The following is a 25986-nucleotide window of genomic DNA, read 5'->3' as shown; positions in this document are numbered from 1 at the left end:
TATCTACACCGATATTATATAGTTAATTACCAAAACCCATAAGTTATGCCTTGTGCATTTCATTAATTTTAAAAAATTAACATATCTGAAATATAATTCAATGCATGCATTATCTAACTTGTATGTAATATATTTTTTACTTTGTAGATATCTGTATCATCAGTTAAAGTTGGTGTATTCTGGCAAGGTATCAAAAATCCTTGAATTCGATAAGGAACTTGGTACTTGCAAACTGAAGACTGGTGTTCGTATACATTTTTTTACTAGCCATACTCCATGTAAGTGAAGACAAAGTTTTTATAGCTTTTTTTTCTTCTTTTATTGTTAATGATTTGTAGGAAATAAGTTTTATGACTAAATATTCTTTTTTAATGTACATAACTGTGGCTTTTATCATATTTTACTGCAGTTCTTTGTAGTCTGAGAACAGCCAACTTGTAGTGGTATAAAACTGCCTGGTAAAGACATCATCTAAAGCATTTATGGGAAATGACCACAGAGTACTTTTCATAATTCAAAAATATAACAACACCAGTTGTATATCATATGTAATTAATTAAGCATTTCTTTGTCTTTTATATTAGATATGTACATTATTTATTTATTGTTTTTTTTTTTTTTTTTTTGCACAAACTTTTATTGGCAAAGATCAAAGGTTGCATCTGAGAGTTAATGTCAAAGCAAAAAAAAAAAAGGCATAAATGATAAATAGCTGGATATAAAATAATAGGAATAAGTTTGAATCAATTATAAGTTTTGGTAATTTGGAAACAGAGAGTGAGGGAAAAACCTAATTGATATTGATTTCAGAAACTTGTCTAGAGCAAATGGAGATTGAAATTTTTTTTTTTTTTTTTATATGGGCACTTGGAAGGAGCAGTAGTTTAGTAGGATAAAGATGAGAATATTTTAGAATGGTGGAATACCAAAAAAAATTCAACATTGCAGAAATGAAAATATATGAAAGAGCAGATCGGTGTCAGTAATATCATTAAGGAAGCAAAGGAACACCCACGACTTAAGTTGAAATTAGTATATTAGGAAAGGGAATAAATAGAAAGGTTATGAAATTGAAAGTTTGAAAAAAATGGGTAAAAGAAAGATGAAGAACATGACAGAAGGGACTGTGAAAACAGTAATAAAGATATTTGAGAGATTATCATTGAGGGAAGTGTCAAAGTAGAGGAGCTCCTCCTCAACATAAGACCCTGTGGCATTTATATATGAAGGGAGGTTCAGAAAAAGATTTGCATTAACCCAGAAGTAGTTGACAGAAGGTTGCAACAAATATGTTCACAAAATGATACATTTTTTCCAGTGCTGGCTTAAGGCATGATTGAACAGTGCCCCCGAACATGGTGCCAAAATTTAGGGTGCGCAGAATGCCCCGAAAATTCACTGATTTGCTGTAAATTTCAAGTCAGAGAGGGGGCACCAAAAAATCATGCACAGGGCACTGATAGACCTGGGGCCGCTTCTGCATGACTCAGGAATTGCCTCATCATTAGCAGAAAACTGATTTTCACGAAGAAAGGACTTCAGGACAGGAAAGAGGAAGAAATCTGAAGGTGCAGGGTTGGTGGAATTAGCATTAGTTGAGGCATATTATGCAAGAAAGAAAGCTTATACAGCATCAGCCAAAAAAAACAAAAATACCCTTCCCATTTCACCCATCTGGTCACTCCAAGTGTTTGTCTAGTTCAACCTTAAATTTATTTAAGCTATCAACTTCCACAACAACAGATGGAAGTCTGTTCCAGCAATCAACTACCGGCTGGCTAATATCCAGTGAGTAGTTGATAATATCCACATGGTTTTATCACTGCCTTACACAAACATGGCATTCTGGCAATTAATTTTATAATAGTGTCTTGAGTAACATTATTCCAGGCAATCTGCAAGGTTTCCCATAAATTTTGTGAAGATGGACTTGATAGTGTAGTTCATCCTGTAAAAGCTCTATTGGATTTAAGTAAGGTGATTGGGGTGGCCACATCATAATTTGCAGTACCTCCTCCTGTTGTGTAGTTGCTAGAAATTCCCTACACAGCTTAGAGCTGTGTTTCAGGTCATTATTTTGTTGTAATATAAAATATCTTCCACAAATCAAAGTCCAGAGGATATTGCATTATGCTCAAGAATGTTTTTATAGCCTTCTTTTCTTAAAATTCCTTCAATTCTGATGAAGTCACCCACTTCAGAAAAACAGAAGCAACTTTCGATAATGATGGAACTATCACTGTGCTTGTCTGTAGGCACCAAACAATATGGCAGCATTTTTTATTTCAGTTGATCATTTAAAATAAACTCTACGCTTGGATTGAAAAATTTTTACTTTTCAATTATCCAATGTCGATGGGTCATTGCCCAAGCCAACTGTTTCTTTCCATTTTCTAGTTTTAATAAGGATTTTTGAACTGCTGCATGACCATGAAGTCCCACTTGTTTAAGACAAAGTTTTACAGTGGATGTAGACAAGGGAGTTTCTTTCTCTGTTCCTTTGAACTCAACTCGGATTTCAGGTACATTGGATTTCAGTCATTGATTGCATTTAGAAATCAGTTTTATGGTCTTATCTTGTGCTTCTTTTGTTACATGTAGTCATCCTGATCATGGTTTATCTTTTAAACGGCGTCTCTGAATTATTGAATGGTAGTTTTTACTCCTTTAAATGAAACATCTAGTTTTTTGCCAATACTTCTCGTTGAATAATTTTCTTTATACACGGTTATAAAATTAAGCTATTAACAGTTATAATAGCACTTCTTTTTTCAACATTTGGTTAAATTCCTTATTTCTTGACTTGTTTATCACAAAACATACAAAAACTCTTTCTGAATGATGTTCAATTTTATAAGATACAACTCTCACTTCTCAATTTATATTATTGCAAAACATTCTAGAATCATTTATGATTCTCTATAATATTGCAATGGAAATATTTACAATGTCCTACCACATTCAGAAATCTTCTACAATGTTCTGTCTCATTCAGTGGTTTTCTTCTACATCTTTCTGGAATATTCTCGCACATTCTAGAAATTTCTTAAATATTTCAGTTTTTTGATTTTTGTATATAATAGAAAATATTTAAATAAAATTTGGTAAACAATTTGATCCTGTTTTAATAAAAACTTTGAAATTAAGAAAAATGAAACATGATTCCACACTTTTTAGGTGAGAGTGTATATATAGAGAACTTGAAAGTTTATGGTTGTGGACTGCTGGATTTTTGTTCTGATTTTAATGAAATTTAGGATGGCTTGACAAACTTTCTAAAAGACCCTTATAAAATTTCATTGAAATCTGTCATTGGGTGGGAAGTTATGTTCAGCTCAACAGAGACCATGGTGAAGACAGCAGACACTGTACACATTTGCATATGCAACTACAAAAGGTAACAAGAAAATGATATGATTAAATCAGTTCTAACATTTAGCAGATCGTTCACAAAACCACAAAATATGTAGAACACCTATGAGAGTGTATGAACAAAGGAGGTTATAGTGCTAAACTATGCAAATGTGGAAATAAAAGGTTTGAGGTGTCCTAATTTTAAGCATTGGAGAAAGTAGATTAATAGCTATTATGTGTGTTTGGGACAGTTTTTAGGTTTGTCATAGGATTTTAAAATAAACCTAATTTAGTATGGATATAAATAAATCCATACTAAATTGGAAATAATTTTGATTTCAGCAACAGTGAGTTACATGGTCTTTTTGCTAGGCTGGCAATAAGCAAGAGCAATAAATTTAATACTTTATTATGTCAGCTTTTCAAGAACTAAATTATTTATTTTAATGTTAAATCTATAAGGTGAAATTCTTATTAATTTAACGAAATGAAAACATATTTAGGTGGTGATGCATCAATATTTCCTAAGCTCACTGAATATTCACTGCAGCCAGAAAATGAACTGCTTAAAAGGAAACATGATGAATTCCTGTGTCATATCCAAAAAAAGCCAAAAATGAGTGCAAAAGATTGTGATACAACTCTTTCTGAAGGAGCAAATCAAGATAATTTTACGTATAAGGATCCTTTGGAAGCTGAAAAGTTTGAAGTTCACCAAAGAAGCCTCTTTGAAGCAGGTTACTTAAATACTCTCCCTAATGTTTCAGTGGATCCAAAAATTGGAGATGTATTCAGGTAGATATATATAGTTTTCATTAAATTTATTGATTTTAAAGTTTTCACAACAAAACATAATCCTTTACAATAAACAAAGAATCAGTTTTACTCTTTTTAATTTGATACTTGTCTCTTTGACCAAAGTAGTTGATGCACCAAAAATATCCAAACAGATAACCCCTTTTAACCTGCCAAAACTTTTTTGCGGTTAAATTGTAAAAAGTTTCAGGCTGGGATTGGTGATTAGCTAGGATTAAGTTAATTACGGATTGACAAAAGTTTTGCCAATTCCTAATTTTAAACTGTTATATTGCACCCATTTTTCACTATTTCTTATTTATTATTTATTTTTTTCTCGCTGATTACCGAAACTATCTGGACTCTGAAAATGAAATACTAGCAGCTTCTTTTTTTGTTTTTTGTTTTTTTAAATAGATTCCTTAAGGAAGGTGGATTTTTTCGCCATTTTTGCACATGCACTTGAAAAGCAAATGGTGTGAAAATAAACATTTCTCATTGAATGTTTTCCTGTAAATAAGAATAGTAGTCTTTCAGAATATCTAATGTATCATTCATATCTACAATAGTTATCTTTAATAATTTAAAAAAATTTAAACTCTCTAAACAGTTATGATAGCATATCAGGATTTACCATTAATTTTCTTTCAAAAAATGAAGAAAAGATTTTTGTTAAATCTAAAATTTCGATTTTGCAGTTGCAATAGTTATTTAACTTTTAAAAAATAAGTTTAGAAGTTTTTTAAAAGTTAAAAAAAAAATTTTTTTTCCCCTGATTTATTGTAAAATCCAACTTTTTATTAATAAAATTAATCTGGCTCTCTTTGAACAGAATGTATTGTGCAGGATAATTGTATTACATAAACAAATAGAAAGAGTTTTGCTAAGTTGTTTACATATGCTCCCTCACCCCCCGTGAGATCATAAAAAGGCATTTCAAACAGTAAAATGATTGGATATCATCACCTGAAGCAATAAACATATAGATGGCTGCCTCCACAAGAGGATGGTAGTTAAATAGCCATGCCATGTTTCACAGTATCACTTATCATCACAATTGTTTTGTTGACTCTTAAAATTTGAGAAATATAAAATAATAGCTTCTTTCAAAGCTGCTAGTACTAACTAGAACAATATGTTGATTATTTTTGATTGTGCTTTGCTGCATTTTCAAGGGGAGAGAGAGAGAGAGAGAGAGAGAGAGAGAGAGAGAGAGATGATATTTTTACCAAAAAGTTATCATAATTTTACTTGAAGATAGTTAAGTTCTCATCAGGTTAGGACTATTCTTACTTTATTTTTGGAAACTCTGAAATCCTTGGGGATTGGTTTAATCCTTGGTGCCTTCTGTGGCAGATTAAATGAAATTCTCCATTTGAAGGTATGTCATTTAAATAAGACTTAAATTATTTTGGTTAGTAAAATCCCAGATAGGTGAATAAAACATTTTTTAGACAAAATATTTTAGTCATTATCAGACTAGTTTTTCCAGTGAAATGTGTGAATTTTTTTATTGGCCAGACATCACTTTGAGCCTGACGATGGAGGTCCAAGAGTTTCTGTTAATATAGTTCATTCTCATGTTGTGGATATAATTGAGCTATTATTTTATATCTGCTCCAAATAAAACGCATGCATGTAATTTAATATTTTTTTTTCTGAGAACTCCTTAAACATTCCTTCAGTGAAAGTTTTTGTTGACAATTATACTTTAATTTGCATGTATATCTTATCATAGTTGGTATATCTGTAGTAGTAGTAGTGGCACATGATGCAAGAAAGCAAGTGTAGAAGCTTATGCAGCATCAGCCAAAAAAAAAAAAAAAAAATCACACCATTCCCTCCAAATGCCTGTCCAGTTCCTCCTTAAATTTATTTAACCTATCAACTTCCACAACGACAGATGGAAGTTTGTTCCAGCAATTAACCACCCGCTGGCTAAAGGCAAATTTCCGCACATCTATTCTACATCTGTCCTTTCTTAATTTGAACTTATGTCCCCGTAGGTTGGTAATCTGAACAAGTGGAAGGATCCCATCAGAATTCAGCGTGCTCAACCCATTCAAGGCCTTATAGACCTCAATCAGATCACCGCGCAGGTGCCTAGTCTCCAGCCACTGCAATTTGCAGAACTTAAGCCTCTCTTGGTAAGAGAATCCCTTCATTCCCCTCACCAATCGTGTTGCTCTTCTCTGTACACGCTCAAGCAAATCTACATCCTTCCTAAAATGAGGCCTCCAGACCTGTACGCAGTACTCAAGGCGTGGCCTGACCATTGCCTTATACAGAGGGACAATCACCTCCTTTTCCCTGCTAGCAAAATTCCTATATATCATTGACAAAACCCCATGACCCGCCCTAGTAGCCTGTCTGCACTGCTCAGAAAACTTCATATCTGACTGCACAATTACTCCCAGGTCTTTTTCATTTTCTACCACCTTAAGTGTAGTACCACACAGTTGGTACGTTTCTCTGGGGTTACTTCTACCCATATGCAGTACTTTGCATTTGTCAAGGTTGAACTTCAGTTGCCACTTCTTAGCCCATCTGCCCAAATTATCTAGATCCTGTTGCAGTAGCACACTGCCATTACTGTCATTAACAACCCTGCCAACCTTTGTGTCATCTGCAAACTTCAACATTAAGCCTGATATACCTTCATCAATATCATTGATAAATACACAAAACAACAGTGGACCCAACACCGAACCCTGTGGGACTCCACTAATAACATTAGTCCACGAAGAGCAGCACCCATTGATTACCACCCTCTGTCTTCTCCCACTTAACCATCCTTTTATCCATTGTAGCAACTTACCCTTAATACCATTCTGCTCCAATTTGTACAGTAGTCTTCCATGTGCAACAGTGTCAAAAGCTTTCCTGAAATCCAAGTATATGATATCAAAATTATTTTTTGCATCCAGTTCCTTTGTGACCACATCATAATAACCAATCAAATTTGTCAGACAAGACTTTCCCTTAACAAACCCATGCTGTGTTTGAATTATTGCTGCAGTCTTGTCTAGATGATCCTGCAATGCATCTTTAACCAGCGACTCCATTATTTTACCCGGAACAGAAGTTAAACTAACTGGTCTGTAATTACTCGTGTCACCCTTCGATCCACCTTTGTGAATTGGGGACACATTTGCACATCTCCAGTCCGTGGGAACCTCCCCTGAGTCCAAGGATGCTCTCATAATTATGGCTAAGGGTTTGCTTAGTTGCTTTGCCGCCTCCTTTAAAATAACTGGATAAATCCCATCCACCCCAGGTGCCTTTCTTATGTTTAACTTCAACAATTTCTCCTCCACTTTGCTCTCAGTTATTACAAAATCATTAAGCACACTGCTACAATTTGATAACCTTCTTCCATTTTCAAATTGTAATAATTCCTCACGTGTGAATGTAGATGCAAAATACTCATTCAATTTGTTTGCTATCTGAGCAGGATCATCAACAGTCGAACCATCGATGTCAAGTGGACCAATCATATTCATCCCCTTCCTTTTAGAGTTTATATAAGTAAAGAAATCCTTGCTGTTTTTCTTAGCATCTTTTGCCAAAGATTTCTCGTAATCCGCCTTCGCCTGCCGAACCTCCTTTGTGACCTGATTACAGACTAGCTTATATCTGCCACAGGCTTCTGCGTCACCTGATAATTTATATGCGTCCCATGAATTTTTCTTCTCTGTAACGAGTCTCATTAGTTCATTTGATAACCATTTAGGCCTAAACCTTGAACGATATTTCTTAATCGGTATATAAAGTCTAGTAGCTTCCACGATTAATTCTTTGAATGCTTCCCACTTAGAATTTACTGTTTGTAACATCGTCAGTTGATCCCACTGTACAGAATGTACATCTCTCATATTGTGGATTTATTCTTCGCAACTGGATTGTCACATGGCAACACCAGGGTACCTGCCCGCCCACTGATGAGAAGCCAATAAACTCTGAAACGGTGCCATATGGGTAATGGTATCCGCTGAGAATAAGTAACAATAGTCTTCTCCTATGGTGAAGTGTTACTTATTCGAGGTAGTGCAATATCATGGCAACTCGTTGTGAAGGTATTCACAGTATGAGATATATACTTAATGATGCCAATTATAACTTAAGTAGTTTGCTATGTACAGAAATGAAGCATTTGCACTAACTTGTATATTGATGGTTAGTAATTATAGAGGTTGGAAGGAGCCCTTATTGGTGGTTGTTTTGGATATCTATTGGCTGAATAACTGATGGAATCAAAACGAAGTATTTATTCAACACTTTCATTTAGTTTCAAGTACGATTTGGTACATGCCATACGTACATCATAAGAAAGTAAGAGGCTTTTGTTGCACCAACCAAAAAAAAAAAAAAAAAAAAAAAAAAATCTGTCTGGCAGACTTAAATTTTCTATGGCTAAAGAATTCTGTACAATAGTCTATAATTTCTTATACATTAATTTCAATTTTTGATCTTAATACAATAAAATGTTAGCGTAATGAATACCAGAGCGATGATACAGGTTTGGAGACCTTGTTTTAGGAAGAATGTAGATCTGCTGAAATGAGTGCAGAGAAGAATGAGATGGGTGAAAGAAACTAAAGGATACACTTACTTAGAAAGGTTTCAGTTCTACAAATTGCAGCATATGGTGATCAGGCTCCTGTGAGGAGATCTGATTGAGGAGTTTAAGGCCTTGATTGAATCAATTAAGCTTAATGGCTATGGCATTCCTCTTGCTGCAACTATATACGAGAGGGCATAAAAGAAAATTGAAGAAGGATGGTTGCAAGATAAATGTGTACAAGTTTTCTTTTAGCCAGTGAGTGGTTGATTGTTAGAACAAACTTTCTTTTGTTGTGGAAGTCAGTAGTTTGAATAAATTCAAGAACTCAACAAATTTTTGGAGGGAATGGGGTGAGATGAGTAGGGTATATTTTTTTTTAACCAGTTCTCTATAAGCTTGCTTTCTTGCATCATTTGCCATTACTAATAATACTAATACTCAAAGCCAGAAATTCTCTATTATCGAGCAGAAATGTTTTTCTCCAGCATTATCGGTCTCCATAATATCAAACAATCTGTTTATTTCTGTATTGAAATAAACCAGCAGTTATTTTACAATTTTCCAAATTGATCTAACTGTGCAATGGGATTGCCATAAGTAAACAAGAGAAGTTAATTCATAATCTAGGTCTTAGCTAGTGGTAAACTTCAAAATGAGATCATTAATATTTCAAATTTTTAGATTTCTAGTTCAGTTTTTAGTTATATAACAAATTTAGATGAATAATAATTTTTTTGATAATTAATTTAGATAATTTTTAGAAGTAGAAAATAGTATATCAACAAGCAAAGAGGTGAATATACCCACTAAAATCAAAATCACTCCTGAATCCCTCCTAAATGTAAGTTCTGGTAGTGGAGCAAATGTTTGCATGACCAAAGATATTAATAGTCCCACAGGACAATAAAGATCAGGGGAACAGTTCTCTTGTGTAGCTGAAGGCAATGAGTTTCGCTGGTCCCACAGGAACTAGTAGTTGTTGGTGACTCTATTGTCAGGGAAACGGGGAACATGCTTTGTAAAAAGGATAGGTGGAACAGGACCAGGGTATGTCTGCCAGAGGCAAAGGTTGATGATGTTGTAGAGCGGATATCATCTTCTAAGGGCACAAAAGGTGATATAGCTGTACACGTTGGTACTAATGATATTAACAATAGGAGACTGGCAGAATTACTTAACAAGTACGGGTCACTGTTGAACAAAAGCCATGAATTAAGGTTGAATTTGAAAGTGTCTGCAATTCTGCCCAGACACGATAGGGGGGAGTATATGATGAGAGCCTTGTTGATCAATTCGGCCCTGGAAAGATTGTGCAAGGCTCAAGGGATAGAATTTTTTTCAGCCTGGTCCGTACTTGTTAACAGGAGAGACTGCTTCTACAGGGATGGGATACACTTAAATAGAAAGAGTACAAGAATATTTGCTGATGCTATCGAGGCAGTGTTAGGTGGGTCAGAAAACTGATAGCTTGGGGGGGGATAAAAGGACTAATAGTTTAACAGTAGCCACAGGCAGAGGTGAAGGTGATTCTTGCACAACTTCTATTAGAATAAGTAGCGACCTGGAACAAGGGGTGTTGGGGTTTTCAGGGACGGATGGCAGTCAGCGTGAAATAGGTGGGTATATGGGATGTGTTAGGGTAACTAAGAATAGGAATAGGTGCATGAATGCTTGCATGTATACCGATGCTAGAAGTATAGTAAATAAATTTGATGAATTTGAAGTGTTGGTCAAGACATCAAAGGCGGATATTGTTGGGATAGCAGAGACTGGAATTTGGGGAGTACAATGTGTACAGAAAGCATAGACAGGATAAGAAGGGAGGAGGTGTTATGCTGTTAATTAAGAAAAACATAAAATCAAAAGAAGTGCACCCAGTTTATATAAATGAACAGTGCACTGTTGAATCAGTTTGGTGTGACATAAGTACTGTGAAAGCAAAAATAACAGTAGGAGTGCATTATAGGCCTAATGACTTGAATGAGTACAGCGAACAATTGTACAGAGAAATAGAGTGGGCTAGTATATCAGAATGTCTTATAATTGGGGATTTTAACTTCCCAGATATTAGCATTAGCATTAGTAGAGGCATTTGATGCAAGAAAGCAAGCTTATGCAGCATCAGCCAAAAAAAAAAACCCCACTTCCACTTCACCCCTCTGTTCGTTCAAAATACCTGTCCAGCTGAGCCTTAAACTTATTTAGGCTATCAACCTCCACCACAAGGGATGGCAGTCTGTTCCACCAACCAACCACCCGCTGGCTAAAGGCAAATTTCCGCACGTCTATCCTACATCTGTCTTTCCTCAATTTGAATTTATGCCCTCTCAGGTGATTTTTCTGAGCTAGAGGAGGAATCCCATCAGCATTGAGCATGCTTAAACCATTCAAGGCTTTATACACCTCTATCAGATCACCTCGCTTTTGCCTAGTCTCCAGACACTGTAATTTGCAAAACTTAAGCCTTTCTTCGTAAGAGCACCCCTTTGTTCCATTCACTAATCTTGTTGCCCTTCTCTGTACTCGTTCCAGCAGCTCTACATCCTTCTTGAAATGAGGCCTCCAGACCTGTATACAGTATTCTAGGTGTGGCCTGACCATTGCCTTATACAATGGAATAATCACCGCCTTATCCCTGCTGGAAAAATTCCTGTATATCATTGACAATACTCCATTAGCTACTCTTGCAGCCCGTCTGCACTGCTCAGAGAACTTCATATCTGCCTGCACAATCACCCCCAAGTCCCTTTCATTCTCTATCACTGTCAGTGTAGTACCACAGAGTTGATACGTTGCTCTGGGGTTGCTGTTTCCCATGTGTAGTACTTTACATTTGTCAATGTTAAACTTCATTTGCCACCTCTCAGCCCATCTGCTCAACCTTTCCAGATCCTGTTGCAGCAGCATAGTGTCAGTAGTGTCCTTGACAACTCTGCCAACCTTTGTATCATCTGCAAACTTGGACATTAAGCTTGATATACCATCATCAATATCATTTATAAATACAGAAAACAATAATGGACCCAACACTGAGCCCTGAGGGACTCCACTAATAACATTAGTCCACAATGAGCAGTGTCCATTGATTACCACTCTCTGTCTTCTCCCCCTCAACCACCCCTTTATCCATAGCAGCAATTTGCCTCCAATGTCACACTGCTCCAATTTGTGTAGCAGTCTTCCATGTGCAACAGTATCAAAAGCCTTTCTGATACAGTAGTGTCCTTGACAACCCTGCCAACCTTTGTATCATCTGCAAACTTGGACATTAAGCTTGATATACCATCATCAATATCATTTATAAATACAGAAAACAATAATGGACCCAACACTGAGCCCTGAGGGACTCCACTAATAACATTAGTCCACAATGAGCAGTGTCCATTGATTACCACTCTCTGTCTTCTCCCCCTCAACCACCCCTTTATCCATAGCAGCAATTTGCCTCCAATGTCACACTGCTCCAATTTGTGTAGCAGTCTTCCATGTGCAACAGTATCAAAAGCCTTTCTAAGATCCAAGTATATAATATCAAAGTTATTCCCTGCATCCAGTTCTTTTGTGACTGCATCATAGTATCCAATCAAGTTGGTCAGGCAAGACTTCCCCTTAACAAAATCATGCTGTGTCTGAGCTATAACTGAAGTCTTGTCTAAATGATCCTGCAGTGCTTCTTTAACCAGTGCCTCCATTAATTTTCCTGGAACAGAAGTTAAGCTCACAGGTCTATAATTACTTGTGTCAGCCTTTGATCCTCCTTTGTGAATTGGGGTCACATTTGCACATTTCCAGTCTATGGGTACCTCCCCTGAGTCCAAGGAAGCTCTCATAATTATGGCTAAGGGTTTGCTTACTTCCTTTGCTGCCTCCTTTAATATAACTGGATAGATCCCATCCACCCCGGGTGCCTTTCTTGTGTTTATCTTCAACAGTTTCTCCTCCATTTTACTCCCAGTTATTTCAAGATTCTGTAGCTTACTGCTAGAGTTGAATACACCTCTGGCATTTCCCTTGCTGAATAACTCCTCATGTGTGAATGTCGATGCAAAATATTCATTTAGTTTGTTAGCTACCTGAGCAGGATCTTCAACAGTTGACCCATCAATATCAAGTGGACCAATCTGATTCATCCCCTTCCTTCTAGAGTTTACATAAGTAAAGAACTCTTTGCTGTTTTTCTTTGCATCCCTTGCCAAGGATTTCTCGTAATCTGCCTTCGCCTGCCTAACCTCCTTTGTAACTTGGTTGCATATCAACTTGTATCTATCATAGGCTTCTGTGTCATGTGTTAATTTGTAAGTATCCCATGCATTTTTCTTCTCTGCCATATGCCTCATTAGTTCATCTGACATCCATTTTGGCCTAAACCTTGAACAATATTTCTTAGTTGGTATGTAAAGCCTAGTAGCTTCCAAGATAAGTTCTTTGAATGCTTCCCATTTTGAATTTGCTGTTGGTAACATCATCAGTTGGTCCCACTGTATAGAATTTAAATACTGTCTCAGTCCATCGTAGTCGCCTTTACGGAAGCAATAACCCTTCCCTTTACCCCTAATGGTAGTTACCTCTTTCAGTAAATCCCACTTCAGCACACTGTGATCACTGCCACCTAGTGGTTCATTTATCTGCAGATTCTTAATGCATGAAGAATCACTGCTAATAATCAAATCAAGAGTATTACTCCCTCTAGTTGCCTCCCGAACATGCTGATGTAGAAAACAATCATCCAATAAATCCACAAAAGCCCTGCTAGTGTGTGAGTAACCAGCCCCCAAATTCCAGTCATTATCTGGGAAATTAAAATCTCTCATTATAAGACTCTCTGATTTACTGGCCCACTCTATTTCCCTGTACAGTTCCTTATTATACTCATCAGAGTCATTAGGCCTATAGCACACTCCTACTCTCAATTTTGATCTCCCAATGCTTATGTCACACCAAACTGACTCAGCACTGCACTGTCCAGCGATGTCGACTGGCTTCACTTCCTTGGTTTTTATGTGTTTCTTAACTAATAGCATAACCCCTCCCCCCTTCCTATCCTGTCTATACTTTCTGTAGACGTTGTACTCCCCAAATTGCAGTTCTGCATCCCTTATATCTGTGTGACACCACGTCTCTGATATCCCAACAATATCTGCCTTTGATGTTAGCATTAGCATTAGCATTAGTAGAGGCATATGATGCAAGAAAGCAAGCTTATTCAGCATCAGCCAAAAAAAAAAAAAAAACCCTCTCCCATTTCACCCCTCCGTTCGTTCGAAATACCTGTCCAGTTGAGCTTTAAATTTGTTTAGGCTATCAACTTCAACAACAAGTGATGGAAGTCGGTTCCACCAACCAACCACCCGCTGGCCAAAGGCAAATTTCCGCACATCTATCCGACATCCGTCCTTCCTCAATTTGAATTTATGCCCTCTGAGGTGATTATTCTGAGAAAGATGAAGAATCCCATTGGCATTGAGCATGCTCAAACCATTCAAAGCCTTATACACCTCTATCAGATCACCTCGCCGGTGCCTAGTCTCCAGACTCTGTAATTTGCAAAACTTAAGCCTTTCTTCGTAAGAGCAACCCTTTGTTCCATTTACTAATCTTGTTGCCCTTCTCTGTACCCGTTCCAGCAGCTCTACATCCTTCTTGAAATGAGGCCTCCAGACCTGTATACAGTACTCAGGTTTTGAGCAATACCTCATGTTTTGAGCAATACCTCAAATTCATCAAATTTATTTACTAAACTCCTAGCATTGGTGTACACGCAAGTATACCTGCACCTGTTTCTATTCTTAGCTACCCTAACACAACCCATGTGTTTACTTGTACCGCAATGGCTCCCAGCAGTCTCTGAAATACCATGCATCTTGTTTTTCAGGCTTCTGCTCATTCTAATAGAAGCAGTGCAAGAGTCTTTCACCTCTGCCAGTGGCTACTGTCAATCTATTGGGCTTTGTCTCCCCCCAAGCTAGCAGTTTTCCTACCCACCTAACACTGCCTCGATAGCATCAGCAAATATTCTTGCACCCTTTCTATTTAAGTGTATCCCATCCCTGTAGAAGCATTCTCTCCTGTTAACAAGTACAGTCCATATTGACTGGAACTTGTGGGTTGGTCACTCACACAGTAGTCAGACTTTTGTGGATTTATTGGATGATTGTTTTCTGCAGCAGCATGTTCGAGAGGCAACCAGAGAGAGTAATATTCTTGTGATCATTCGTGTATTTAGAATTTGCAGATAAAGGAACCACTAGGTGGCAGTGATCACAGTTTACTGATGTGGGATTTACTTAAAGATTTAATTACCATCACGCGTAAAGGAAAGGGTTTTTGCTTCCGTAAAGGTGAGTACAGTGGTCTCAGACAGTTTTTAAATTCTGTACAGTGGGATCAACTGACGATGTTACCAACAGTAAATTCTAAGTGGGAAGCATTCAAGGAATTAATCGTGGAATGCTACTAAAAGTTTCATACCTATTAAGAAATATTGTTCAAGGTTTAAGCCTAAATGGTTATTAAATGAACTGATGAGACTCGTAACAGAGAAGAAAAATGCATGGGATGCATATAAATTATCAAGCGACTCAGAAGCCTATGGCAGATATAAGCTAGTCTGTAATCAGATCACAAAGGAGGTTAGGCAGGCGAAAGCAGATTACGAGAAATCTTTGGCAAAAGATGCTAAGAAAAACAGCAAGGATTTCTTTACTTATATAAACTCTAAAAGGAAGGGGATGAATCTGATTGGTCCACTTAACATCGATGGTTCGACTGTTGATGATCCTGCTCAGATAGCAAACAAACTGAATGAATATTTTGCATCTACATTCACACGTGAGGAATTATTAAGGTTTGAAAATGGCAGAAGGTTATCAAATTGTAGCAGGGTACTTAATGATTTTGTAATAACTGAGAGCAAAGTGGAGGAGAAATTGTTGAAGTTAAACATAAGAAAAGCACGAGGGGTGGATGGGATCTATCCAGTTATATTAAAGGAGGTGGCAAAGCAACTAAGCAAACCCTGAGCCATAATTATGAGAGCATCCTTGGACTCAGAGGAGGTCCCTACGGACTGGAGATGTGCAAATGTATCCCCAATTCACAAAGGAGGATCGAAGGGTGACACGAGTAATTACAGACCAGTTATTTTAACTTCTGTTCCGGGTAAAATAATGGAGTCACTGGTTAAAGATGCATTGCAGGATCATCTAGACAAGACTGCAGCAATAATTCAGACACAGCATGGGTTTGTTAAGGGAAAGTCTTGTCTGACAAATTTGATTGGTTATTATGATGTGGTTACAAAGGAACTGGATGCAAAAATAATTTTGATATCATATATTTGGATTTCAGGAAAGCTTTTGACACTATTGCACATGGAAGATTATTGTACAAATTGGAGCAGAATGGTATTAAGGGTAAGTTGCTACAATGGATAAAAGGATGGTTAAGTGGGAGAAGACAGAGGGTGGTAATCAATGGGTGCTGCTCTTCATGGACTATTGTTATTAGTGGAGTCCCACAGGGTTCGTTGTTGGGTGCACTGTTGTTTTGTGTATTTATCAATGATATTGATGAAGGTATATCAGGCTTAGTGTCGAAGTTTGCAGATGATACAAAGGTTGGCAGGGTTGTTAATGACAGTAATGGCAGTGTGCTACTGCAACAGGATCTAGATAATTTGGGCAGATGTGCTGAGAAGTGGCAACTGAAGTTTAACTTTGACAAATGAAAGTACTGCATATGGGTAGAAGTAACCCGAGAGAAAAGTACCAACTGTGTGGTACTACACTTAAGGTGAAAGTGTAGCTTGAAACTACACTAAAGCTTGAAAATGAAAAAGACCTGGGAGTAAATGTGCAGTCTGTTATGAAGTTTTCTGAGCAATGCAGACAGGCTGCATGGGGTTTTGTCAATGATACATAGGAATTTTGCTAGCAGGGAAAAGAAGGTGATTGTCCCTCTGTATAAGGCAATGGTCAGGCCATGCCTTGAGTACTGTGTACAGGTCTGGAGGCCTCATTTTAGGAACGATGTCGATTTGCTTGAATGTGTACAGAGAAGGGCAACAAGATTGGTGAGGGGAATGAAGGGATCCTCTTACCAAAAGAGGCTAAAGTTCTGCAAATTGCATTGGCTGGAGACTAGGCACCAGTGCAGTGATCTGATTGAGGTGTATAAGGCCTTGAATGGGTTGAGCACGCTGAATTCTGTGGGATTCTTCCACTTGTTCAGATTATGAACCTAAGGGAGCATAAATTCAAATAAAGAAAAGACAGATGTAGAATAGATGTGCGGAAATTTGCCTTTAGACAGTGGGTGGTTAATTGCTCGAACAAACTTCCATTTGTTGTTGTGTAAGTTGATTGATTGAATAAATTTAAGGAGGAACTGGACAGGTATTTGGAGGGAATGGTGTGATTTTTTTTTTTTTTTTTTGGCTGATAGTTGTAGTGGCATGTGATGCAAGAAAGCAAGTGTATGAGCTTATGCAGCATCAGCCAAAAAAAAAAAAAAAAATCACACCATTCCCTCCAAATGCCTGTCCAGTTCCTCCTTAAATTTATTCAACCTATCAACTTCCACGACAGATGGAAGTTTGTTCCAGCAATTAACCACCCGCTGGCCAAAGGCAAATCAGATCACCGCGCAGGTGCCTAGTCTCCAGCCACTGCAATTTGCAGAACTTAAGCCTCTCTTGGTAAGAGGATCCCTTCATTCCTCTCACCAATCTTGTTGCCCTTCTTTGTACATGCTTAACCATCCTTTTATCCATTGTAGCAACTTACCCTTAATACCATTCTGCTCCAATTTGTACAATAATCTTCCATGCGCAACAGTGTCAAAAGCTTTCCTGAAATCCAAATATATGATATCAAAATTATTTTTTGCATCCAGTTCCTTTGTAACCACATAATAATAACCAATCAAATTTGTCAGACAAGACTTTCCCTTAACAAACCCATGCTGTGTCTGAATTATTGCTGCAGTCTTGTCTAGATGATCTTGCAATTCATCTTTAACCAGTGACTTCATTATTTTACCTGGAACAGAAGTTAAACTAACTGGTCTGTAATTACTCTTGTCACCCTTCGATCCCCCTTTGTGAATTGGGGATACATTTGCACATCTCCAGTCCGTGGGAACCTCCCCTGAGTCCAAGGATGCTCTCATAATTATGGCTAAGGGTTTGCTTAGTTGCTTTGCCGCCTCCTTTAATATATCTGGATAGATCCCATCCACCCCAGGTTCTTTTCTTATGTTTAACTTCAACAATTTCTCCTCCACTTTGCTCTCAGTTATTACAAAATCATTAAGAATCCTGCTACAATTTGATAACCTTCTGCCATTTTCAAACCTTAATAATTCCTCATGTGTGAATGTAGATGCAAAATACTCATTCAGTTTGTTTGCTATCTGAGCAGGATCATCAACATTCGAACCATCGATGTTAAGTGGACCAATCAGATTCATCCCCTTCCTTTTAGAGTTTATATAAGTAAAGAAATCCTTGCTGTTTTTCTTAGCATCTTTTGCCAAGGATTTCTCGTAATCTGCCTTCGCCTGCCTAACCTCCTTTGTGACCTGATTACAGATTAGCTTATATCTGCCATAGGCTTCTGAGTCGCTTGATAATTTATATGCATCCCATTCATTTTTCTTCTCTGTTATGAGTCTCATTAGTTCATTAGATAACCATTTAGGCCTAAACCTTGAACAATATTTCTTAATAGGTATGAAACTTTTAGTAGTTTCCACTGATGCTGCATAAGCTCATAACACTTACTTTCTTGCATGACATGCCACTACTACTACTGGTTGTGGAAAAACAGTGCACTGTCTAGCACATCTGGAAAGTGACAAATTAATCTAATTAATGACCAATGACAGCAATCATCTTGAACACTAAGTATTTTTATAAAACATAAAAATACTTGTGTATGCAGATATGTCCATTGAAGTAATGAGTATTGACAGCGACTGCTGACAGGAATTGATACAACATCACTTGGTAGTTGCCTGATCACAAGAAAAAAGATATTTAAATTTTAATAATCCATTAAAGGAAAAAATGCAAGAGCACACAATAGACACCAGCATTCAGTATATGCTGCTTAACCTGTCTCATGGTGTGGTGTGTTGTATATGCAATGGTCTGCCACAGGATACATACTCAGGGGAGAAATTGTAAACACCATGTTGAACATTAATGGAAATTTTCAATCCATAGCTGTGAGGACACAGTAGAGAATATACCAACTACACTTTTGTCATTCGATACTGGTCTTGAAACTGACAGGCAATATGACATCAGAACCCAAAATCAATCCTATGCTGCCACCATTTACCCACAAGGAACTGGAAAATAAAAGAAATCAAAAATGCCCCAGACACAATCTCCTGGAAGCGGAGGCCATTAAAATATTTGGGGAAATTCACTCCAAAAACTTCTCAGTGATCTGGAAATTAGCCATCCTTTGGCTCCTCCCCAAAGATGCTGATAAATCCCTGACCAGCCCAAAAGCATACTGGCAGTTTCTTCTGGTTTTGGACACAATCTTGGATCGACTCATCCACTACTGGTCAGAAACTTATTACCAAAATGCAGATCTTCCGTTAAACCTGAGGGTGCTTGAAATTTTTCACAGACATTTTCTTGGATATGACAAGCTAGGGCATGCTATCACATTCAGGTGATATTTGTGAGTAAAGTGAACCAAATTTCGATCAAGTCTGAGCCTTCTGCAACAACTAAGTTTTCTGCTTGCACCTTCCCATTGATGGGACTTTTACTGATCTTGGGTATCTTCCCATGTGTAAATCCTGAAAGACTGCACCTGATATATTGGAGGCAACTGTTCTGGTGTGAATCATTGAGGCCACTATAGACACTTCGTGGGCAGCCTGGCTCCTCCGTAGCCAGGTGGGCAGGAGCAGCAGTGTGTAGCACATGCTTCTTTATTAGACCGGGGTTCGAGCCTGTGACCACCAAATACGGAGGATGCGGAAAGGTCAGGGAATGACCACCGCATATCCCGGAGCAATATGGCCTTAGTTGCTAATGCTCCAAATAACAAACAAACAAACAATTGTGGCCAGCCCTAATAATTATAAATAACACCCTAACAGTACCCAAGATCAGCAGTTTATGCATTTCCACAGCAGCCTGTGCTCAGAACACCTTCCCTTTGGGAATTTTCATATCATATTACTCTATTTCAGACCAGGTGAGGACATAGGTCCTTATTTACAATATTTACAAACAGCATTAACATTCCTATCTGAAGGCAAAATCCTGGTGTCCCTGGATGCCAGCTGCAGGTCACCACCATAGTACAGTCACTACATTGAAAGAACTACACCAAACAGGATGTAGATCTTCCAGACAGAGTGGGCACTCAAAATGGGCAGGACCTGGAGGAATTTATAGCCACAACACAAATTAGTCTTAAATCAGCCACACAATCTTGCAACATACAGTAGTACGTTGCATGAGAGTACAATTGACATAACCCTGGCCACATTGCCATGGCAAACAAAATAATAAATTGAAAGAATGCAGGAGGCCTAGACTGTCTGACCACCATGTAATAACTTTCCAACTGATATGCCAGCTGGAGGCCTCCCACTCAGTATATGATGTGTGGTCCCCTGAGCTAGAGACCCTCCAGTAAAGGGTGCATCAGGCAAGAAAGCACTTTCTTCAAAGGTCTAGATCCAGGTTTCCCCCCACCCCCAGTGGAGGTAGAAGCCTGGAATGAGGTTTACTCTTCCCTTTGAAATAGATATACTAAACTGATGAGAGATTTTTTTTTTTTTTTCTTTATTGTACTCTGCAGTCTCAGCCAGCTTTCCCAACAACCCCTGCAATCTATTTACAATGCTGTTCCACTAGCAATGTTGATGTACAGTTATCTCAGATTCCTTTGTAGAAGGATCTATTCATTCTCAGTGTAATGTCCATATCACAATGCAATACCATGAAGGTATCTGACACTATAAAGTTCCAACATAAGGTTTTGATGATCTCTGAGGATCCAATTGACACTTGTAGGTCTGCTATGAAGATTCAAAATGAAAAGTCCAATCTGGGAAGTAGATGTATAAACCAGCAATGAAGAAGTCAACTTTCCCTCAAACCTGAACAGTCCCAGCAGTACAAAAAGGAGTTGTGGAGGGCTTGTTGGTACCTCCATTAATGCAGACCTTTGGGGTGTTGTGTACCACATAGTAACTAACAAGGTACTCAAAGGTGATGTAGTTCACACCACTGATGATACCATGACATGACTGCCAGTTTACACCTGGGATGAGGGGGCTGTCAATAATATATTTGACACTGTTTGCAAATAAAATTATGACGATGCTCTCACTTCTGATCAAGCCAGCATATGCAATGAGAATGAAGCATACTTTTCTTCTAACATAGAATCTCCATTTACAACAGCAGAATTTAATAATGCAGTCAGCAAGACCAAAGAAAGAAATGCCGTGGTCAGGATCTTCTAGAACCTGAAATGGTAAATGTTACTGTTAAAAACCAACCACAGTATATCCTCCAACTGTTGAAACAGAGGCATATTTCCTATACAGTAAACCCTCGATTTAATGGACTAATAGGGGAAAAGGGATGTCCATTAAATCGAATGTAACCTTGGGGGGCATTTTTTATTGTTCTTAATGTATGAAAAAGCTTTAATACAGTACTATACAATACAAAATTATTAAATTATAATGAAGAATATGTAATATTCTGTTGTAAATATAAAATGTTGCAATTTGGCCTTTGATTTACGGATATCAGAAACAGTTTATTTTTTTACGCTGTAAATTTCACAAACACGTGCTACTGAGACTTCTTGTTCTAATTTCTCAATTAGCTCTAATTTTTGTGCCACATTTAAGTTCACATGCTTTCTTTTAACTCCTCTATCACTTGATGCCATTTTAAATTGTAAAATTATTTAGTACAGCAGGCCCCCGCTATAACGCGGTTCGCTTTATGCTGATTCGCTATAACGCTGTTCTTATATTACAACCCGTATCTGACTATAACGCTGTCACAGATCACTATAACGCTCTTTTACAGATTGCATTTTTGCATATTTAACAAAATCGTTTCATTTGATGGAGTCGATAGCTTGAAAATGAATAGCAAAACAGCATTAAAATGTTTCCCACTCTCAGTGAAATTTTCTCGCACGCTAATTTAATTGCAGTACAGTGACTTGTTACGTAGTTCCGAGATCAACATTTTAAAAAATGATCAAGTATATTGCTGGTAATATTGCTGGTTATCCGAAGTCTAGTCATCACTCAGTACAGTATTAGACATCGTGCTAACGGACAGTTTACTTGTACATTGTATCATAATTAATGCAAACAATGCAGTTACATTTTTGATGAGTTAATAATGGCTGATAAGAATGAAAGAGCAACAATGTCTGGGCACAATACAAAGACTATAAATGTAAGAAAAAGACTGAATTTGAAAATTAAATTAGACATTTTGAAGCGAATCGATTCTGGTCAACGACAAGCGGATGTGTGCCATAATTTAGGACTTGCAAGTTTAACTGTAAGAACAATTATAAAAAAATAAAGAATTAATTTTAGCATCAGGAAAGATAGCTGTTCCACTGCAAGCAACTAGGGCTAGGCCGACTATTAGGATTGAAATGGAAAGACAACTAATTTTATTGAAGATAATATCCAATGCAGAATTCAGTTAAGTTAAATATTACAAAAAAAAAAAGAGAGAGAGAGAGAGAGAGAGAGAGAGAGAGAGAGAGAGAGAGAGATTAGTCAATATGATGATCTGAAGAAAACTCACCTAAAAAAAAAAAAAATGTGGAACCATTTAAAACTGGTAAGGGCTAGTTGAATAGATTTAAAATGTAGGGAGAAGCCGCAAGTGCAGATCAAGGAACCGAAACTTTCAAAAAAGAACTTGTTAAAATTATTGAAGAGGGGTATTGTGTGTTATACTTCTCAACAAGTTTATAACATAGATGAAGCAGGACTTTTGTGGAAACGAATGTCTAAAAGGAGTTTCATATTGAAAGAAGAAAAAAAACATGCCAGGTTTCAAAGTGGCAAAGGATCGGGTGACTATTGTTGGGTGGTAACGCTGCGGGGGGATTTAAAATTAATACCCCTTTTAGTTTATTTAGAAGAGGGCTAACCCAAAATCGACACATTTTTCATGATTAAATTCATCAATTAAATTAAACCAATTTAGATCAATTAAATTCATGATTTTAATTAGAATTTTAAGTTTAATTTTGAAACGTAAGTAGTTACCACATAATTATATATGTATGTAATGCAGAATATTTTATATGTATAAATATTTGAATATTAAATATTCTGACCGACATTTGTGCATCTTTTCACTACCGTTTATTATTGATTAGGAAACATCCTATGGCACCGACCGCAACTTACAAATACATACGTTACCTTATGGGAATGCGGCGCTCGCTTAGTGCGATTCACTTAGTGCTCTGTTTTTCCAGAACAAATTATCAGCGTTAAGCAGGGGTCACCTGTACATAAAGTCACAATTCAGAAATTACAGAAAAACACTTTGTATACAACCTGACCACACGATAGCTTGAGGCAGACTGAGACCGAAACAAAGCGAGTCGGTAGACCTGCAGTTTAGTGTCCCGAATCATGTTCAGCTCGCAAGTCACCACCTGCTGTTGTCTGTAATCTGGGAAAACAGCTATTTGAGCGCATTTTCAGAAAGACTAAAAAAACAATTTCCTGAATTTGATTCTAGAAATAAAAGTAGGTAATTATCAAAACAATAATGGAAATAGGTAATTATTATTAATTTTTAATTAATAATAACACTGAAGTTTTGTATAACCTAAAAAAAATAATATGGTCGTGATTAATATATACATTACTGTATTATTATTTGTCTGGTCAGTTAAATCTGAAATCCGTTATGTCAGGGTCTGTTAAATTGAGGGTTTACTGTACTAAAGAATCCGGAATAAAGAACCTCCAAATTAACCAAAGTTGTACAGACCAATAACCTTGTTACCAATACTGGCCAAGAATTTGGAAAGGTTAATACTGTACCGCCTGAAAACACGCTACCTGAATGCAGACCAACAGTTGATTAACTTTGCTGGTGCCTTTGCTACTTTATGGTGGATGTAGATTTGCTTGAGTGTGAACAGAGGAGGCAATAAGATTGGTGAGGGGAATGAAGGTATCCTCTTACCAAGAGAGGCTTAAGTTCTACAAATTGCAGTGGCTGGAGACTAGGCACCTGCAAGGTGATCTGATTGAGGTGTATAAGGCCTTGAATGGGTTGAGCATGCGGAATTATGATGGGATTCTTCCACTTGTTCAGATTACGAACCTAAGAGGGCATAAATTCAAATTGAGGAAAGATAGCTGTAGAATAGATGTGCAGAACAAACTTCCATCTGTCGTTGTAGTTGATAGATTAAATAAATTTAAGGAGGAACTGGACAAACATTTAGAGGGAATGGTTGTGTGAATTTTTTTTTTTTGGCTTATGTTACATAAGCTCATACGCTTGTTTTCTTGCATCACATGCCACGATTACTATTCAGTGTATACTGAGAAATGTGGATGCTCCCAGAATTCATTGCTGGGACCCCTGTTTCTGGAACGTGGTGCTAAACGATTTCCTGGAGGTGGACAAGGTTGCATTTCCAGATGACCTTGTTCTCGTTGTAAAGGGTAACTCCAGAAGGGTCCTCATGGAAAAAGCAAACCATGCCCTGAACCATTTGCAGGGCTGGGTGGGAACCCATAAACTGGTTATATTTAATATTAAAACCAAATTAATTCTACTTAAATGAAAACTAACCTAAGAAGACCCAGTAACAAATTACGAAGCTTTAAAAATAGGAATGAAGAGAAGATTCTGAAAATTATGTTTTTTTATATGATTGAAGATTCCATAGAAGTGTAAACACATTTTACCATAATTACCCACAGAATTCCAGCTATCAGTATTATCGCAAATTCAGTGAGGTCGAGTTTACTATACATTTATGATATTTTGAATTAAAAGAAAAGCCCAATAAACAGGTGACTGCTAATTGTTTTTATTGTTTTATGGTTGTGACCTCCAGAAATCTGACCGAACTACGTGGTACGGTCGGAGACAACCGTAGGGTAATCTTCAGTGCTGCGGTCTCCTGTCCCGATTAAACGGCATTTTGTCCCAATTAAGCGAAGTAAACCCTGGCTATTTTCTCGATTGGTTTCTGGTTTTTAAGATTTGTCCCAAATAAACGGCTGCCCCGATTAACCGGTGGCCCAAATAACCGGAATCCACTGTACTTCTAAAAGGCAATTTGGTCATAAGAAGGCTTTCACAAATCAAAATTAACACAACCAGTATAAAAATGTTAGCAGAACTAAAATATCTTGGTCTTTGATTCAAAAATTAACTTTTTACCCCCATTTTGATCTACTTGGCGAAGAAAGTGAGAAATTATGCAGGTATGATTGCCAGGATCAGTCGTGCAGACTGGGGACTCAAAAGAAAGACCCTGGCAATCATATACCGTGTAATGTTCCCACCTGTTATCACCTATGGAGCCAATGCGTGGTTCACCCGCTAGGCCATAGTAAGAAATAGGAATAAATTAGAATCATTAGCATTAGCAAAGGCACATGATGCAAGAAAGCAAGCTTATATAGCATCGCAAAAAAAAAAAAAAAAAAAAACACCTTATTTCACCCATCCACTTGCTCAAAATGTTCGTCAAGTTCTGCCTTGAATCTATTTAAGCTATCAACTTCTACAACGACAGAAGTTTGTTCCACCAATCAACCACCTGCTGGCTAAAGGCAAACTTCTGCACATCTATCCTACATCTGTCTTTCCTCAATTTGAATTTATACCCTCTCAGGTGATTATTCTGAGCAAGAGGAAGAATTCCATCAACATTGAGCATGCTCAAACCATTCAAGGCTTTATACACCTCAATCAGATCACCTCGCTGGTGCCTAGTCTCCAGACACTGTAATTTGCAAAATTTAAGCCTTTCTTCGTAAGAGCAACCCTTTGTTCCATTCACTAATTTTGTTGCCCTTCTCTGTACTCATTCCAACAGCTCTACATCCTTTTTACAATGAGGCCTCCAGACCTGGATACAGTACACAGTACTCAAGTTGTGGCCTGACCATTGCCTTATACAAGGGGATAATCACCTCCTTATCCCTGCTAGAAAAATTCCTGTATATCATTGACAAGACACCATGAGCTACTCTTGCAA

The 25986-nt window shown here is 37.4% G+C and overlaps 1 protein-coding gene across 1 annotated transcript in view; it reads left to right on the top strand.

Annotated features, from left to right (window-relative positions):
- The window catches only part of Adat1 (Adenosine deaminase, tRNA-specific 1), a 224503-nt gene that overhangs the window by 129323 nt on the left and 69194 nt on the right, over positions 1 to 25986 (top strand). The window contains exons 5-6 of the mRNA XM_090384069.1: positions 148 to 278; positions 3858 to 4149. Coding sequence (XP_090240195.1) covers positions 148 to 278; positions 3858 to 4149 — 423 coding nt within the window. The remainder of the gene's footprint in view (positions 1 to 147; positions 279 to 3857; positions 4150 to 25986) is intronic.

The sequence above is a fragment of the Mastigoproctus giganteus genome, chromosome 10 (genome assembly GCF_048544385.1).
Source record: "Mastigoproctus giganteus isolate SK-2022 chromosome 10, ASM4854438v1, whole genome shotgun sequence".
Taxonomy (NCBI): Eukaryota; Metazoa; Arthropoda; class Arachnida; order Uropygi; family Thelyphonidae; genus Mastigoproctus; species Mastigoproctus giganteus.
Note: the sequence above shows the minus strand (reverse complement) of the source record. Positions and strands in the feature narration are given on the sequence as shown.